Genomic DNA, 18571 nt, shown 5'->3' with positions numbered 1-18571 from the left:
TGTGTGATTCCAAATTTGAATTGAGAAAAGGAAGGGCATGGAGAGAGAGAGAGAGAGAGAGAGAGGGAGAGACACACACACACACAGAGGGAGAGAGAGAGAGAGATGATGATGATGATGATGATGATGATGATGAAGAAGGGAAAGGATTAGGAAGTATGATTCTTTGATCATAGCCTCTTGGTTACTTAGACTGTTGCTTCAGCATGGGTCACCTCTTATCACTGAATTTTGAAATGTTAATCAATCACAGCTCTTCAACTGCTTTTATATAACTTAAAAAATGATTCTGAATGTTTTAGCAACAGCAGCTCTCCAGAAAGGAATTCCCCCCCCCACCCCATACTACAGGTGCAATGACCAGAGCAATATTACCCTGTGGACTAAACGAAATAAATCTGGTAAGTGAAAGTTCCTCACTCTTGCTTAAACACTCATTCTTATCCTAATATAGTGCACCTTCATTTTATTTGAGGTTACAGATCTGATTGGCATCTTAAAGAGTTAATTTTCAGCAACCAAAAAATGTTTATACATTTAGGACTGAAAGGGACCATAGAGATCATGTAGTCCTACTTCCTCATCATCTAGTCTAATCCCTTTATTTTAAAGAGGAAAAACTGAGGCCCAGAGAGTGGAAGTGTCTTTCCCAGAGTTGCATAGTTAGTTAGTAATACAGCTTAGATGTATAGCTATCATATTGACAATTAAGTGTGGTTAATTTTGGATCTCAGATTTGTTTCCGCTTGACATCTAACAAAGTTCCAGATCTCTTCCTTGTTGTCACTGTTTAACTCAGAGAATGTAAATTATTATTAATATATACCTAATCAAAACACAAGTAGGAGGGCAGATCTAATGCCCCAAATCATTCTTATAATATTTTCTAAGTAGAAGTAATTTTTGTGCGGAGGGGATGAATGAAACTCTGTCAGAATATTGGTATACTGGCTAGAAGACCACTACTACATCTAGATTATCTAGGCCTTTGCATCATTTACTCAGATAATCAAGAGTAAATCAATTAAATTCATTGGGCTCTCTTCCACCATCAGATGGTCTTTCTTCCACCCAAATTACTGGTGAAGCGGTAGCTTATTTGAATTACCTATGTTCTCAAAAATTAAAAGATTACCTTTTTTTATAAAATAATATTTTTGACTCAATGGGGCTCTTGCTGACTTAAAATTCTAACATTAACATAATTATTTACATAATAACAATTATTTACACATTACCCTTTGTGGCATACATAGTTTAGAACCCTAGTCCAGAATTAATATCTTTCTTTTTATACAACTAAAGTTTTATTCAATGTTACCATGACTGAAATGTATTCTAGCATTCTCTCTTCGGGTAATAGAATAGGAACAATAAATTATAGAATTGGATGGGGCCTTACATGTCAATCAGAAATATGGAATTGAAAGAGAACTAAATGATTATTTAATCCAGTCAACTCATTGAACATGAGAGAACAGAGAGATGAAGTAATTTGGCCAAGGACACATGTAATTAGGATGTTTGGAGATTAGAACTTAAGTTTCTTGACTCAGTGTTATCTTTTCCACTCTGCCATCCTGCCTCATTAATGCCAATCCATCTATATACAGAGCAGGCAGTTATGACTTTAAGAAGCTAAGTTACTTGCCTCAGGTCACGATGTAATTAAATCATCCTGTGCTCCCCCCGCCCCCAATTTTATTCTTTTCATGTTTTCGGTTAGATGTCATGGAAAGGAATACAAAATCATTGTTGCTTTATATCTTCTCCCCCTCATAACTTTTGATCTAGAAGACTGGCTTAAACCATATTAGGTGGAAGGCATCAAGTTTGGTTAAGGTCTTACAAATTGACAAATAGTGGGTACTAGTAGAGGTATCATAGGATCACAGGACTTAAGAGCTGAGAGAAACCACGGTGATATTTAATCCAACCACTCTTCCCCTCAGTTAAGAAAACCAAGTGTTAGAGAGATGTAGTCATTTGCCATGGCTCTTATAAGTAGCAGATCCAATATCTTAGTCCAGATCTGCTGAATCCAAATGTGATGCTCTTTTCATTATATTATACTATAAGTAAATATTCTAACTTTGCACAGCTGCTGAAATTATTGATCCATATGTAGATATAATGCTGCCATAAATACCCTGGGGCATGTAACCAGGATAATAATGATAATACTGATAATAACAATTAATAATGATAACAATAATGGAAACTTCCAAATAGATTTTATAAAATCTCTCAGGGGTATCATCTGGGGTTGCCTGATTTTTTAAACAAGTACATGAACTATGAGGCAGAAAGTCATAATAGACATAACTTTATAATTATTTTAATAAGATAATTCTTTGTCTTTACTTTATTCTCTGCTTACCTGGCTCCCAATCTCTATCACATTGCCTTAAAAACACATTCAGTATAAGAGTATAGAATATAAATAGATGGGATAGAATGTTTCAGGTAAAATGTGTTCTGGATAAACAGGAGAAAGTAGGAAGGATTGCAATAAAAATAAGGAGTAGAACATTCTGAAAAGCAGTTTAGAACTATGGCCCCAAATCTACTAAACTGTGCATACCTTTTTACCCAGAAATAGCATTACTGGATCTATACCTCAAAAATATTAGAGAAAGAGGGAAAGAACCCATATGTACAAAAATATTTATGGTAGCTCATTTGTGGTGGTGAAGAATTGGAAAATGAAAGAGTGGTCATTAATTGGGAAGTGGCTAAATAAGTTACTGCATATGTATGTGATGAAATACTTTTGAAATGGTGAAGAAATGATGAAGGAGATGGTTTTAGAAAAATCTGGGAAGACTTTTCTGAAATGTTGCAAAGTGAAATGAGTAGAATCAGGAAAACAGTTTATATAGTAACAACAATACTATGAAAGAAAAACAACCTTAAGACTTGCTTTCAACTTACAGATAGAGGGGTGATAAACTCTCAGATTGTAATATATATACACACACACACCATGGCTAATGTGGGAATTTGTTTTGCTTAACTATATGTGTGTATATACATACATGTAACAGTTTTTTTTTCTTGTTTCCTTAATGGATGGGGGAGATAGAGGTGGGGGTGGAGGTGGGAGACAGAATTTTAAACTGAAAATAAAATTGGATTTAAAAAGTACATTAAAATTAACAGAAACGCATCAAAAAATTCCTAGTACAAAGCTTACCTGTGAATGCAGAATACGACCTCCCTTCTTTTTTCCTTGGAAATTTTCTGAAGACTCCTTATGTGCATCTGCACCAATGAGGGGAAGGAATCTCAGGCTTGTGGGGCTTGGAACCTGGAAAATAAAAATGAATAGTTGTTAGGATGCTAAACATCCTGACTAGTTTTCATGACTCTTCCCTGGTTTGCACAACCTTTTCCCCTTCTACTTCTAGTGCTTCCTACTTTAGCATCTCCCATGATGTACTGAATTTGACTCTTTCCTCTGGAATTTGTAACTGCATTATCTTTTTGCATTTTTGTATTGGGATGAAAGTGGAACTCCTTCCTAGTCCCAGGGAGCTGTCTACATTATCATTTCTTTTTGTGGGATCTTCTCATATAGCTGATCATACCAGTCCCTAGATCGTAGACATCTTCTAGTGGCCATTTGCACCATTGCCCTACTTTTGCCGCTTAGAATTATTTGTCCTCTATTATGTTTATTTATGGATGATTGCCTTATTACCCTACTAAACTTTATATCTTATCTAAGTATAATATTCCCCTTGCCCCACTTCCACTCAGTGTCTAGCACAGCCACACAGTAGGCATTTAATAAATGTGTGTTCACTGATGGAGTTTTGGAAGGATGCTGAGAGTAGTTACCTAGAATCAATGCATTGATCAATGACCCACTCCTCATGAGATAAAAAAGACCTTCAATGATAATGATGATGATGATGAGGAGGAGGAGGAGGAGAAGGAGGAGGAGTTTATGGGAAGAAAATACCACCCCATGGGTGAAAGCCTAGTAAGTTGTGGAGGCAATGCCACTAATTGAGAATTGTCATGCCACAAGGAAAACATTGTAGTTATAGGTCTAAGCTTTTTCTGTTAGTGTTAAGTGTTAAGTGCCTTTAGCTTCTTGTATTAGTGCTTCCTACATTGTGTCTTTTTCACCCTGTGTAGAGTATGATGGGTTTCTTGAATAGATGTTACTTTTTTTCTATCTCTTCAATGAACCATTTTTAAATGGTTGTAAATCTATCAGAGGGAGAGGAAGGGAGGGAGGGAGAGAGGGGGGGAAAGAGAGGAAGAGAGAGAGAGAGAGAGAGAGAGAGAGAGAGAGAGAGAGAGCTTGAAAAGAAAATAGTTAAGTTTAAGGAAGTTGGTTTGGTTTTTTTTAGGACAAAGGACTTGAAAAATGTTTGTAGGCAGAAGGGAGTGAGTAGCACAGTCTAGGATTCAATTGTTTTGAAATGTTCCATATGAATTACTTTTATCTTTCTAAAGAAATGGTAAGCTCACTGAAGACAGGAATGTTTTACACTTTTTTTTGGTATTATCAATACAACTCAGCTGAGTGAGCATGGAGTATATTTTCAACAAAAATATATTGATTGATTATTTGAGGTATTTCACTTTAAAATCATGGGAAAATTTGACTCTACTATGCTAAAAAAGTTTAGCTTGAATTTACCCTGTATATAGGTAGGGAACCAAATATAACCCCAGCTTCTCTGTTTCCTGTCATGGTACTTTCCAAAATATTTCTTCTAATCTGTAAAAGAAAAGAGTGATTGAACATGTATGTGTTCCATGGAAAGCTCACATTAAATTAATAGCTCTCAGTGGTGATGACTGTAATGGTAGGCCCCCATATGGAATGATGCTGAGCAAGTATAAACAGGATTCAAAAGGAAATGAATTACACAAGTAGCAAAAATCCAGAGAGGGAAAATGGCCCCTGATGAATGCTAATGAGGTCCAAAGGAGCTGAATTTAACCGTAACTTTAAGAACTCAGCTTTTCTGCTCTGATTGCCATACTGAAGAAGTCATAGAATCAAAATCTAGAGCAGAAAGGGACCCCAGGGTCCATCTAGTCCCAGATCTTCATTTTACAGATGAGGCAACTGAGGCCCAAAGAAGTTATGTGATTTGCCCAAGATCCCACAGATAGTAAGTATCAGAAATGGGATTTGTGCCCAGGTCCTTTGAATCCAGAGTTACTACTCTTTCAAACTTTGCCCAATTAGGACCAGAGAGTTCAGCAAGCCTCTATTCTCTCTAAGACTGGTTAAATCATTTAATCTCAATTACATGACTTTTTCTCCTTCTTTTAATAAGACAGAATGTAAGTGGTATGAGTAGTGGTGAAAATTCATTGGTCGTGCTACACATAAAAATAGCTAATAAAATTCACATCAACTCTTGGCCAAATGCCTAAAGCTGCTTGAAGTTCGAGGAGATGTTAAAAGCTGAAATGGTATGAATAACATACACCTTTCTCTCTACCACTTTCACACAGAAAAAGGACAGGTTTGTGACTGAGAAAAAAGTTTTATGGATCTTGCTTTTCTTCTTAACACATGTATACATCTAGGAAAGCAAAAATGAAGGGATAGAAAAGAGGAAGATTACCTTTGGAGAAGAAAGGGATTTGAAAAACTTAAATTCTTGATTAACATCAAAGGGTTTGGGAATTGGTTGTCTGAATAATAAGGAGAATGAACTCATTTTCCTCCATCTGCATAAAAAGATATAAAGAAAAAAATGTGTTAGTAGTTAATTATACTAAAGTACATCTCAGTAATAAAGTCTCAATCCTGATATCTCCTTTCTTGCTTTTCAAGTTCTTTAATTCAACCTCAACCAAATCTTTGGCAAACTACTGCTGACACCACCCCATGTTCCACTCAACTTCATAAAATAATTGAATCTCAGAGTTGGAAAGAACCTCTTGATCATTTAGTCCTGCTCCTTCCTGAAAACAAGAATCCCCTAAGTGGTCCTGTTTTCCTTTTCCCCACAAGTAAAACCACGTGGTTTCTCCTTTTTAAGTCCAGGGCATACCCACTATGCCATATTTAAGTTCTGGTTCCTATGATTACCAGTGCCACTGCTCAAAGAAAACAACATGATTTCTATAACCAATTTACATATATTAGCATATGGTAGGAGATAATGCATGGCAGATTTGGGAAAACCACTGTCTCATAGGCTGTAACTGACCCTTGGTTTACTTTCAGCTGGCTCATGGCAAGTTTTCTAAAATGAAGTGTCTGGAAGTCTTCTCTTTTCATACTGCCTGTCATCCTACTTTAAAAATTCAATTGGGAACATGCAATATTGCTTTTAAATATCTTTAGTGGTCATGTAATTTAAAAAAATAGCTATGAGGCAGAATGTTATTCCATGAAAAAAAATACTTTTTTCCCCCCTGTGGGCCAGTCATTATGTAATAGTAATAATGACAAATGAAATACAGCATCCTGGCAGGTGAGGGAAAACCTCAAAGATCCCTTATATGGTTATTCAGTTTTAGGAAAAGAAATTGACAAAACAATTTTTTTTTTAAAAAGCAACAATAGAAATTTAAAAAGCAGCCTGGTGAACTTGAAAAATATAATTATGGTTAACACAGGAAACCTGCCTTACCAGTGATAGCATGATACAGTGGGGGAAAAAAGCACTGAATTTGGCATCATAGGATCTGGGTTTAAATCCCAGCTCTGATTTACAAACTGTGTGAGTCTTTGGACAGGTGACTATGCCTCTGTAGATCTCAGTTCCCTCATCTATAAAATTAGGGGGTTAGGCTAACTGGTTTTTAAGGTCATTCATTTCCAGTTCAGAATTGAGGATGAGCCTATTGAATATCTGGGAAAAGTTTAATGGAGAGGCTACACCTCGAAGGATGTATAGAGTTTGGCTAGGTGAAAGGAAAAAAGGAAGGTACTCCAGGGATGGGAATGGCATTTATCAAAAGCAAGTCTATGAAGGAGGGAATAAGCGTGGATTGTTCAGGTGACAGTGGGGAAGCTGATCTATATGGAATGGGAAGTGTGGAGTTAGAGAACATTGAGAGAAAAAGTTGAATAAGTATATTGGAACTAGACTATGAAGGCTAGAGATATGAATAGCAATTTTAATAACTGGAATAAACAGCACAAAGCATGATAATACAAGAATTAAAAAAGATAAATTAAGTTAGGTAAGAGAGGAAATCCTGGGATATCACCCCATAAAGGGGTGAGGTCTAAAGATACCAGCCCTGAGGGAGAAGAGATACCAGTATCCTTCTAGGGAGGTTACCACCTGGGATGGGAGTAGTGTAGTGTGTAGCATGGCTATACAGGGGAGGAGCTCATTTGAGGTAGTATCTGTTAGTTTTTTCATTTATCTAATTATTCTTGCCAACAGGTCCTAAATTCATTTGTTTGAACTACCAAGGCATGTATATGCAACCAAAATGTAAACATAAGAAATACCAAAATGCAAAACCTTTTAAAATCATTATTAAAATATCTTTTGCATCTTTTCAGCTTAAGTGCCTGAGACAAAACCCAAATCACCTCCCACTTTAGTTACAGCTCTGAGGGAGTCAAAGAATATTGAATGTTATCCTAAAGGCAACAGGGAGGCGCCAGCAGTTTTTAAGCAAGAGGGTGAAATGACTGAATATTAAGGATACTAACATGGTGATGGTATATAGAATGAAATGAAGGGATGAGACAAGGGGCAATTCAAAAGCTACTCAAATGATATAGATATGATATGTTACATTCTGGACTACAGTGTTTTGAAAAGAAAGGATGTGTGTGTGTGTGTGTGTGTGTGTGTGTGTGTGTGATATGATATATCAAAGAGAGAACCTTTTAAAAAAAACAAACCCTTAAAAGAGTTAATTAAATTGGTTTTTACTTATGCATGTCACTTTGGGTTCCACCCCCCCATGGGTCAGGAAAAAAAGATAATACACTCCCCTACTGTATATTTGTAGTATTAATATATTTCCACCACACATGACACACACGTTACATATAACATAAATAATTTCACAATTTGACTTAACTTGCATTATTTTGTTAAAAATATAAGTTTGTAAACTCCCACTCTCACAACTGCCCCTCTAAATAAAAACTGTTATCTTACTTGTCACGGTCAAATACTAGAGGATATTCATATTTCTGTTTCTTTTCTGTGTATTTGCTTTCTTCTTTTACTTCTACAGGGTGTTCACTAACATCACAAGGCAAGATGAAATCAGTTACTTCGTTCAGTTCAAATGTTCTGCGCTGTCCAAAGTAGCCACAGTAATGTCCATTGCGGGCATGCCAAATCCTTGAGGGGGTGGAGAGAAAATTTTATATATATATATGTATGTATATATATGTATGCATATATGTATACACATATCACATCACATATATACTATATGTATGTATGTATGTATGTATGTATGTATGTATGTATAGTAGTGAGGCTGCTTTTTTTTTTTGGTGAGGCAATTGGGATTAAGTGACTTGTCCAGAGTCACACAGCTAGTGAGTGTTATGTGTCTGAGGCCAGATTTGAACTCAGGTCCTCCTCACTCCAGGGCTGGTGCTCCTTCCACAGTGCCACCTCACTGCCCCGGTAAGGCTGCTTTTGAAGCCATTTTTGTACTTTTTTTTATTAGTCCTTCAGTTTTTTTCAAGTTCTTTTATCTCTTATTCCATGCAATTCTATAAGACAATTCACATAAAGCATATGATACTTTTGAACAAAACTTTAGGGCTGCACAGCATCATTTATTTGGCAAAAGAGGAACCTAAGGGAGAGACTGCTTAAGTAATTTCTCACAAATGATGTCCATCACCACGCAGGAGTGACTAGGACCCAGGATTACTGATAGAACACACATCTGCTAAATCAGACCATAAAATGAACCTCTTATCTTGCCTTTAAGTATTGGCACTAGGAGAAAGGTTTTAAAATTGTATTGTCACTTGACCTAGAGATATGAAGGAAACCCAGTATCTTTGAAAAAAATATTGTTTAGGGCCTCACATTATTGCTGTATCTCTCTCTCTCCCTCTCTCTCTCTCTCTCTCTCTCTCTCCCTCTCTCTCTCTCCCTCCCTCCCTCCTTCCCTCTCTCTCTCCCTTTCTCTTTCTGTGAGTGGTAACAATCAACAAACATTTATTGAGCCCCAACTGTGTTCCAGGCACTTCTAGGCACTGGAATACAGAGACAAAATGAACCAGTTCCTTCCCTCTAAGAGTTTACATTCTATCTTATAATTATACTCATTTTTAATTATTGATCCCCTAAAACATTTGACAATAATGGATCATTTTCCATGGAATATCTTTTGACATTAAATTGCCCATGGCTTTTCTTCTATACAAGATAACTAAGGAGACTCTTTAGTAAAAATACTTATTCCTACATAATGAGGCTGGAACAAATGACATTTGGGGGAGTTTTCTTTTATTTTCTTATCTCACTTCAAAGTCCCACAGGATAGCAGGATGGACCTACCTATCATGGGTCCAGCTGGGGAGATCTTAGAATGAAGATTTGACCAAAACCAGAACCTCTAGACTATGGCAAATACTAACAACAGGAGAATACAAATAATAATTCCAAAATTAAAGTTTGAGGATTAATACTAGCCTGATCTGTCCTTCAGAATTATGAGTTCCAAAATCTAGATGGTCTGTCTTCACCTAATATGTTCCTAATGTAGAGTCAGAATACCTGGGTTTGAATCCTTGTTCTGTAAACTACTAACCTTGTAACTTTAGATAGTTTAATTTTACCCCCCCAACCCCAAGACTCTATCTGCAGTATCATATCATTATTGTAAAACATAAATGAAATAATTTTTTATCATTTTAAAAGTCTAGAAATCCCAGTAGTATGAAAATCTAGATAACTTTAGGGATGACTATCAAAGCCTTCAGTTTGCTTTGGTCCATTGCTGAAATATCATCCAGGCTCTTAACTGCTACTGTTTCCTTACACTTGGAGTTCTCCAAGGTTCTGAACCTTCCACTGGGAGTCCCTTGAATCTTAATTTCCTGGACATTAGCTGTACTAGACTTTAGCCCCACTAAACGTTTGCCTTCTGATTGACTTCCTGACTTCCTCCAACCTATCTTTCAATCACACTTAGTTCATATATAAAAGTCTATGTATGTTTGTTTAATAAACAAAGATTTGAAAGTGAGGACATTTAGAAATAACAGAGAGAAGGTATCATCTTTATTGCGGAAAGATATGTCTGGCTTAGCTATTCTCAGCAATACAATGATCTAAGACAGTCCCAAAGGACTAACAATGAAGCATATTATCTGCCTCCAGAAAAAGAACTGATCCTGTCTGAATACAGAATAAAGCATGCTATTTGTCACTTTCTTCCATTCTTTTCTTTCAAATTTGAGTCATGTACAAAATGACTAACATGGAAATGTTTTATATGACTGTGTATGTATAACCTATGTTGATTTCTTATTGTCTCAGGGAAGAGGTAGGGGAGGGATAGAATTTGGAATTTAAAAAAAACAAATGTTAAAAATTGTTTTAACCTGTTATTGGGGAAAAATAAAATATTATATATTTAAAAAGATAAAAGAAATGTGTCTGGGAAGGGCAGTTAGCAATCAGAAGTAGTAGTTCAGAACTACTGATAGCGAGATAGGAAGAACTGATTTTAAAAGTGAGTGATAGGGGCAGCTAGGTGGCACAGTGGATAGAGCTCCAGCCTTGGCATCGGGAGGACCTGAGTTCAAATCCGGCCACAGACATATAATACTTACTAGCTGTGTGACTCTGGACAAGTCATTTAACCCCAATTGTCTCACCAAAAAAAAAAAAAGTGAGTGATAAAAATAATTAGCACCTATCAGGTAACTGAAAATAGGGTGGAGTACAGACTAGAGGGGCCAGAGTTGTGAACAACATGTTTTGTGTATGATATAATGGTACATTCTGAACATCCCTGCTAATCAACTAGCAATATCCCTTGTTGGGCAATGCAAAATCAGCCCTGGAATTTTGCTCCCAAATAGCATGTCATTCGAGGACTTATGCTTTCTTCTTGGTTGGCTGGGGATATATCAATTGATCAGAAAAGTATGACAAGGAAGTAACTATGAGTACATAAACTGGCACACTAAGAAAGGATAGCATACTGGTAGGTATTTTATTTTCAGTACTGAAGTATTCTGGTGAAATTAGTTGCATTTTTTATCAGCTCACAGAATCATAGAAAATAGCATTAGAGATGCCGCTCATTTTATAGATGATAAAACTGAAGTGAAATGACATATTTGAGGTGAAATGACACATAGCTGATTTAGTAGTGGAGATGAGTCTAGCAGTTATCTATTTAGTTATTTAATTGATTCCTAGTCCACTGCTTTGCCTGTCATGCCACAAAAGTGTGAACATTATACACTGGTTGTGTTTTGCTTTCAAATTAAGTTCAAACTCTTTTGCCTCTCTTTTCTTCTAAGGCAGGGGTTCTTAACCTTTTTTTGTGTGTGGACTCCTTTGGCAATCTGGTAAAACCTATGGAACCCTTCTCAGATTGTTTTTGAATGCAAAGATTACAGTATGGAGTATTACAAAGGAATGCAATTAGATTGAGATATAGTTATCAATTTTTTTAGAAGTTCAGAAATCTCAGGTTTAGAACCCTTGGCAGTCTAAGGCAGTATTTCCTTATGTTGAATTTTTGACATGCTTATGCATGTAATTATTTCAGGGATATTATAATATAAACATATGCAATGTATACATATGTATGTATATACATGCACACACGATATACATGTATCCATGTCTGTCTTTCTCTATCTCTATCTCTATCTATGATACTGCATGAATTCCTTTCAGATAGGTAGGCAGATAGATAGATAGATACATACATACATACATACACACTATGAGGTGTGCTATAAAGCAAGATTGGAGGAGTAGGGGCTGCCTCATTAGTAGTCCAATGGCCTATTCCAATGGACTTTAGTTATCATGGTAGGATAATTATCCTGGATCCTTGAAGGCTATGCCAGAAAAGCCCAAGCTCTGGCAGATCCTAATAGACTGGAAAAGACTCAACTATGGGTTCAACAACAGAGTATTTCTCACTTGAAGACTAGTCTAGCTAAATGTGGAAAGGCTCATCATTAAAAGGTTGGCCACCCAGAGTTGACTTATTTTACCAGCCACAGAAACTCATGAAGACCATCTACTAAGGTGTACAAGTGATTACAGTCTGAGTTAAGGCGATGCCCATATAAATGCTATGAAAACATAGATCCTTGAAGTAGTGATCACTCTATCATCTGTGATAGAAAATTGCCAAACCACATATGTTATATAACAATACACATATACATCTTCCTTCCTTCCTTCCTTCCTTTCTTTCCTTCAAGGTTGATCTCGAGTGCACCTTCTACAAGAGGATTTTCCTGATCCTCTGCTGTTACTGAGACCTCCCCCAATTACTCTCTGTGTGTATGTATGTATGTGCACACACACATATTTGTTGATCTATTGGTGTTCATGTTATTTCCCATAGTGGTAATAGCAAGTCCTTGAGCTCAAGGACTGTTTTGATTCTGTCACTGTCTCCCCTCTTTTTCTTTCTTTCTTCCTTCCTTCCTTCCTTCTTTCCTTCCTTCCCTCTTTCTTTCCTTCCTTACACATAGGAGTCTCTGTAGTATCTGAAATGTGTGTGTGTGTGTGTGTATTTATGCTATATAGCATAGAGAGGGAATTTTTAAATTCTTAAGTCCTAAAAACATCAAATAAAAAGTAATAAGGCTGGTAATTACTATTCTTGCCATAGCCTGCTCACGTGCACCTCTTCCTGTATCATTTATTCTTTTCTTCAAATCATATTTTCATGGTATTCCTTAGGTTTAGATACATTTCTCTGAGTTAATTTGCCTTGTTTAGGTTCAGATCTTTGCACTTATTTAGGAAAACTTTTTTACTCTTTGTCATGTTGTAGGATCATTTAAGGCACTTGAGGACTTAGCAAAAAATTCTAAATTTAATGCTATATATAGTCTCAAGACTCATATATACCATTTTTAAGGAGTAGAAGTCTGTATCATTTGGACCATAAGATTGTGGGACTAGTTCTTCCTTTACCTCTATCTGCTTCAAAATCAAGGAGCCCTACCATAAATCTCCTTTTGGTGGGAAGTGTCAAGTATGCACTTACCTTACTGACCCATCAACAGAGGAGGTCAATACCACTTGTTTATCCTCAACATAGATGACATTGACAATTTTCAAAGCATGCCCACGCCATGCAATCAGCTGCTTAAATTTCTAAATAGCAATAACAAAATGACTTATGTAACAAAAATATGATAAGCAATTCAACAAACACTTATTCATCATTATATAGCATTTAAGGTATGCAAGGTATTTTTCTTTTTCTTTTTCTTTTTTAGGCAATTGGGATTAAGTGACTTGCCCAGAGTCACACAGCTAGTAAGTGTTATGTATCTGAGGCCAGATTTGAACTCAGGTCCTCCTGACTCTAGGGCCAGTGCTCTGTCCACTGTGCCACCTAGGTGCCCCCAAATTGCTGCAAGGTATTTTTCTTATAACCACTCTGTGAGACAAATAACAATTATTAATATGCCCAATTTTACACTTAAAATGCACCAAAAGATTAAGTAAATTTCTCACCATCATCCAGATAGTAAGATTTTGATGCAGGATTTAATCCTAGGTCTCCTGACTTTTGGTGCAAGAGTGTTGCAACACTCCTGCTACTATGCTGTAGTATCTCTCGAGCACTTACTGTGTTCGAGGCACTGTAATAGGCAGTCATGAACAAATTCAGTTGTCATCAACTTAGATTTTTGGCTAAAAAGAATAGGCAGATACCAACAAAGTATGATTTAAGGGAAGCTGGGCAAGTCTCCATCCAAAATATATTCTTCTATTCCTTGTCATGGTGGCTTTAATTCCACAATTAGGAATTAGGTTTGGGTTTTTTCTTTCATTTCAGTCTTTTTTGTCTTGAAGAATTCATTCTTTGTTAAAAAATAATTTATTTATTTTTAGTTTTCAACATTCCCTTCCATAAGATTTTGAGTTTTAAATTTTCTCCCCCTTCCTCTGCTCCCTCCCCCACCATGGTGTGCAATCTGATATAGGCTCTACTTATACATTCAGATTAAGCATATTTTCCCATTAGTCATGATGTAAAGAACAATTAGAACTAATGGGAAGTACCATGAGAATGAAGCAATAAAACAAAACAACAAAGAAAAAGGAGAGAAATAGTATGTTTCCATCTGCATTCAGACTCCATAGTTCTTTCTCTGGATGTGGATAGCATTTTCCATCATGAATCTTTGGAGTTGTCTTAGATCCTTGCATTGCTGAGAAGAGCCAAGTCTATCAAAGTCAGTCATTGCACAGTGTGGCTGTTACTATGTTCAATGTTCTCCTGGTTCTGCTCATTTCACTCAGCATCAGTTCATGTGAGTCCAGGTTTTTCTGAAATCTGCCTGCTCATCATTTCTTATAGCACAACAGTATTCCATAACATTCACATACCACAGCTTGTTTACCCATTCCCCCACTGATGGACATCTCCTCAGTTTCCAATTCTTTGCCACCACAAAAAGAGCTGCTACAAATATTTTTGTAGATGTGGGTCCTTTTTCTGTTTTTCTGATCTCTTTGAGATTTGGACCTAGAAGTGGTATTGTTGGGTTAAAGGGTATACACAATTTTATAGCCCTTTGGGCATAGATCCAAATTGCTCTCCAGAATGGTTGGATCAGTTCACAATTCCACCAACAATGCATTAGATTTCCAGTTTTCCCATATCTTCTCCAACATTTATCATTGTCCCGTTTTGTCAAATTAGCCAATCTGAGAGGTGTGATGTGGTACCTCAGAGTTGTTTGATTTGTATTTCTCTAATCAATAATGATTTAGAACATGTTTTCATGTAACTATAGATAGCTTTAATTTCTTCCTCTGAAAACTACCTGTTCATATCCTTTGACCATTTATCAATTGGGGAATGACTTGCATTCTTATAAATTTGACTCAGTTTTCTGTGTATTTTAGAAATGAGACCTTTAGCAGAGATACTGATTATAAAAATTCTTTCCCAGTTTTCTGCTTCCCTCCTAATCTTGGATGCTTTGGCTTTGTTTGTGCAAAAACTTTTCAATCTAATGTAATAAAAATTATCCATTTTACATTTCATAATGTTCTTTATCTCTTGTTTGGTCATAAATTCTTCCCTTCTCCATGGATCTGAAAGGCAAACTATTCTTTGCTCTCCTAGTTTGCTTATAGTCTCAGTCTTTATATTTAAATCCTGAACCCATTTTGACTTTATCTTGGTATAGGGTGTAAGATGTTGGTCCATGCCCAGTTTCTGCCACACTATTTTCCAGTTTCCCCAGCAGTTTTTGTTAAATAGTGATCTCTTACCCAGAAGCTGGAGTCTTTGGATTTATCAAATAGTAGATTAATATAGTCATTGACAGTTGTGTCTTGCTTACCTAACCTATTCCACTGATCCACCACTCTATTTCTTAGCCAGTACCAAGTAGTTTTGATGATTGCTGCTTTATAATGCAATTTAAGATCAGGTACAGCTAGGCCACCTTCTCTCGCATTTCTTTTCATTAGTTCCCTTGATGTTCTGGACCTTTTGTTCTTCCAGATGAATTTTGTTATTGTTTTTTATAGCTCTATAAAATAATTTTTTTGATAGTTTGATTGGTATGGTACTGAATAAGTAAATTAATTTAGGTAGAATTTTCATTTTTATTATATTAGGTAGGCCTACTCATGAGCAATTGATAGTTTTCCAATTATTTAGATCTGATTTTATTTGTGTGAAAAGTGTTTTGTAATTGTGTTCATATAGTTCCTGGTTTTGTTTTGGCAGGTAGACTCCCAAATATTTTATAATGTCTACAGCAATTTTAAATGGAATTTTTCTTTCTATGTCTTGCTGTTGGGCTTTGTTAGTAATATATAGAAATGCCAATAATTTGTGGGGGTTTATTTCATATCCTGCAACTCCATTGTTTATTATTTCAAGTAATTTTTTACTTGATTCTCTAGGATTCTCTAAGTATACCATCATATCATCTGCAAAGACTGATAGAGTTGTTTCTTCTTTGCCTATTCTAATTCCTTCAAATTCTTTTTCTTCTCTGATTGCTGCAGCCAACATTTCTAGCACAATATTGAATAACAGTGGTGATAATGGACATCCTTGTTTCATCCCCAATCTTATTGGAAATGCTTTTAGCTTATCCCCATTACATATAATGCTTGTTGATGGTTTTTGATAGATGCTATCTATAATTTTAAGGAAGACTCCATTTATTCCTATGCTCTCTAGTGTTTTTAATAGGAACAGGTGTTGTATTTTGACAAATGCTTTTTCTGTATCTGTAGAGATAATCATATGATTTCTGTTAGTTTTGTTGTTGATATGGTCAATTATGCTGATAGTTTTCTTAATATTGAACCAGCCCTGCATTCCTGGTATAAATCCTACATTGGCATAGTGTATTATCCTCAAGATAAGTTGTTATAATCTGTTTGCTAATATTTTATTTAAAATTTTTGCATCTATATTCATTAGGGAGATTGGTCTATAATTTTCTTTCTCTGTTTTGGCTCTTTCCAGTTTAAATATCCGCACCGTATTTGTATCATAAAAAGAATTTGGTAGGAATCCTTCTTCACCTATTTTCCCAAATAGTTTATATAATATTGGAATTAGTTGTTCTTCAAATGTTTTATAGAATTCACTTGTAAATCTCCCTGGCCCTGGAGATTTTCTCTTAGAGAGTTCATTGATAGCTTATTCAATTTCTTTTTCTGAAATAGGGTTGTTTAAGTATTTTATTTCCTCTTCTGTTTATCGGGGCAATTTATATTTTTGTAAATGTTTATCTATCTTGCTAAGATTGTCAAATTTATTGGCATACAGTTGGGCAAAGTAGCTCCTAATTATTGTTTTGATTTCCTCTTCATTGGAAGTGAATTTACCCCTTTTCATTTTTGATGCTGGTAATTTGGTTTTCTTCTTTCTTTTTTTAAATCAAGTTAACCAAAGGTTTATCTATTTTATTGATTTTTTCATAAAACCAGCTCAGTTTTATTTATTAGTTCAATAGTTTTCTTAATTTCAATTTTATTAATCTCTTCTTTGGTTTTAAGAATTTCTAATTTGGTACTTAATTGGGGATTTTTAATTTGTTCTGTTTCTAGCTTTTTAGTTGCGTGTCCAATTTGTTGATCTCTTCTTTCTCTATTTTATTCATTTAAACATTTAGAGATATAAAACTTCCCCTAAGGACCACTTTTGCTACATCCCATAAGTTTTAGTATGTTGTCTCATTATTGTCATTCTCTTGGATGAGGTTATTGATTGTTTCTATGACTTGTTGTTTGACTCACTCATTCTTTAGGATTAGATTATTTGGTTTCCAATTAATTTTTAGTCTATGTTTCCATAGCCATTTATTGCATGTAATTTTTATTGCATCATGAGCTGAAAAGCATGCATTTAATGTTTCGCTGCTGGTAGATGTCTGTCAGGCTGAAGGTTTGCTTCCTGGAGTTGTGCTTCCCAGAGTTGTGTTGAGGTACCAGTTGATTTGGCTGCTGGAGAATGCCATCACCCATGGTGGTTTTCCGAAGTGGTGTCTATCCAGTTCCCCTGCCTGTATTGAGGCTCTCGGGTCCTGGTGTCAGCACTTGCCTGGGTCTCAGGATCTCCCCATGATATGCTGCAGTGGGGTTTGCTGCTGGTTTGCTGGGATGCCTCTAGTTCTGTACTGCTTCCCCTCCTCTGGAGTGAGAGGGGCCTTTCCTGTTAATCCCCCAAACTTCCTGGGCTACATGCAGCACCCTGTCTTTTTGCTGGCTCAGGGTTTTTCCTGGGTTGATGTTTTCTGGGCTTTCAGAGGTCAATAAGGGAGGGTGATTTACTTCTTACTCCACCATCTTGGCTCCCAGAAGCGGAACTTTGTAGAATTCATTCTTGAAATGCAAATATCTTTGATACATGACATAACCTTAAGCTTTTGTCAGTGTGGATCTAAAGCAACTTCTTGCTGTGAGCAAGATGTAAAGGAGGAAACATATGGATCTTGGGGGAGATGAGGGAAGAGAACAATGGAACCCAGATTGGGAAGAGAGTTTTCAAAAGGGAAGATCCAAATAAATGTGTGTCTGGCTAAAGTTATTACCTTTTGTGGGACTTTGAAAATCCCAAAGCTGAAAGTAGATGACCAAAAGTGGTAGTCAAGGTTTTTTCCCCAATGACTTCATAAGGCCTGATTAATACCTGTCTAGAGAGACAGAGTCTAGAAATTCAAGCCCAAGCATAGGCCTCCAATCTAGCCTCTGCCATATGATCCTGAAACACTGGGGCTGTCACCAAAAACTGAGTCTAGAGCCTGATTTGCTTCAGATGTTTGCCTGGAACATCTTCATTAGCCTATTGTTAAAACTGACTACACCCTGACTGCTTGACAGTTTTGTTCCATGATCAAATAAATGACCCTTCTTTTACTTGTCTATTATTAATCTTTGTAGGTTCA

At 36.2% G+C, this 18571-nt stretch overlaps 1 protein-coding gene across 2 annotated transcripts in view; it reads right to left on the bottom strand.

The window, feature by feature from the left end:
- Positions 1–18571, bottom strand: part of LOC114050150 (WD repeat-containing protein 64-like) — a 172956-nt gene that overhangs the window by 546 nt on the left and 153839 nt on the right. For both annotated transcript variants that reach the window (XM_027871755.1, XM_027871756.1), the window contains 5 exons: positions 13183–13292; positions 8115–8303; positions 5601–5706; positions 4658–4738; positions 3197–3310 (listed from right to left, as the gene is read on the bottom strand). In XM_027871755.1, coding sequence (XP_027727556.1) covers positions 3197–3310; positions 4658–4738; positions 5601–5706; positions 8115–8303; positions 13183–13292 — 600 coding nt within the window. The remainder of the gene's footprint in view (positions 1–3196; positions 3311–4657; positions 4739–5600; positions 5707–8114; positions 8304–13182; positions 13293–18571) is intronic.

The sequence above is a fragment of the Vombatus ursinus genome, unplaced genomic scaffold (genome assembly GCF_900497805.2).
Source record: "Vombatus ursinus unplaced genomic scaffold, bare-nosed wombat genome assembly UNPS02014798.1, whole genome shotgun sequence".
NCBI lineage: Eukaryota > Metazoa > Chordata > Mammalia > Diprotodontia > Vombatidae > Vombatus > Vombatus ursinus.
The sequence above is the reverse complement of the archived record's forward strand: the minus strand, read 5'-3'. Positions and strand labels throughout refer to the sequence as shown.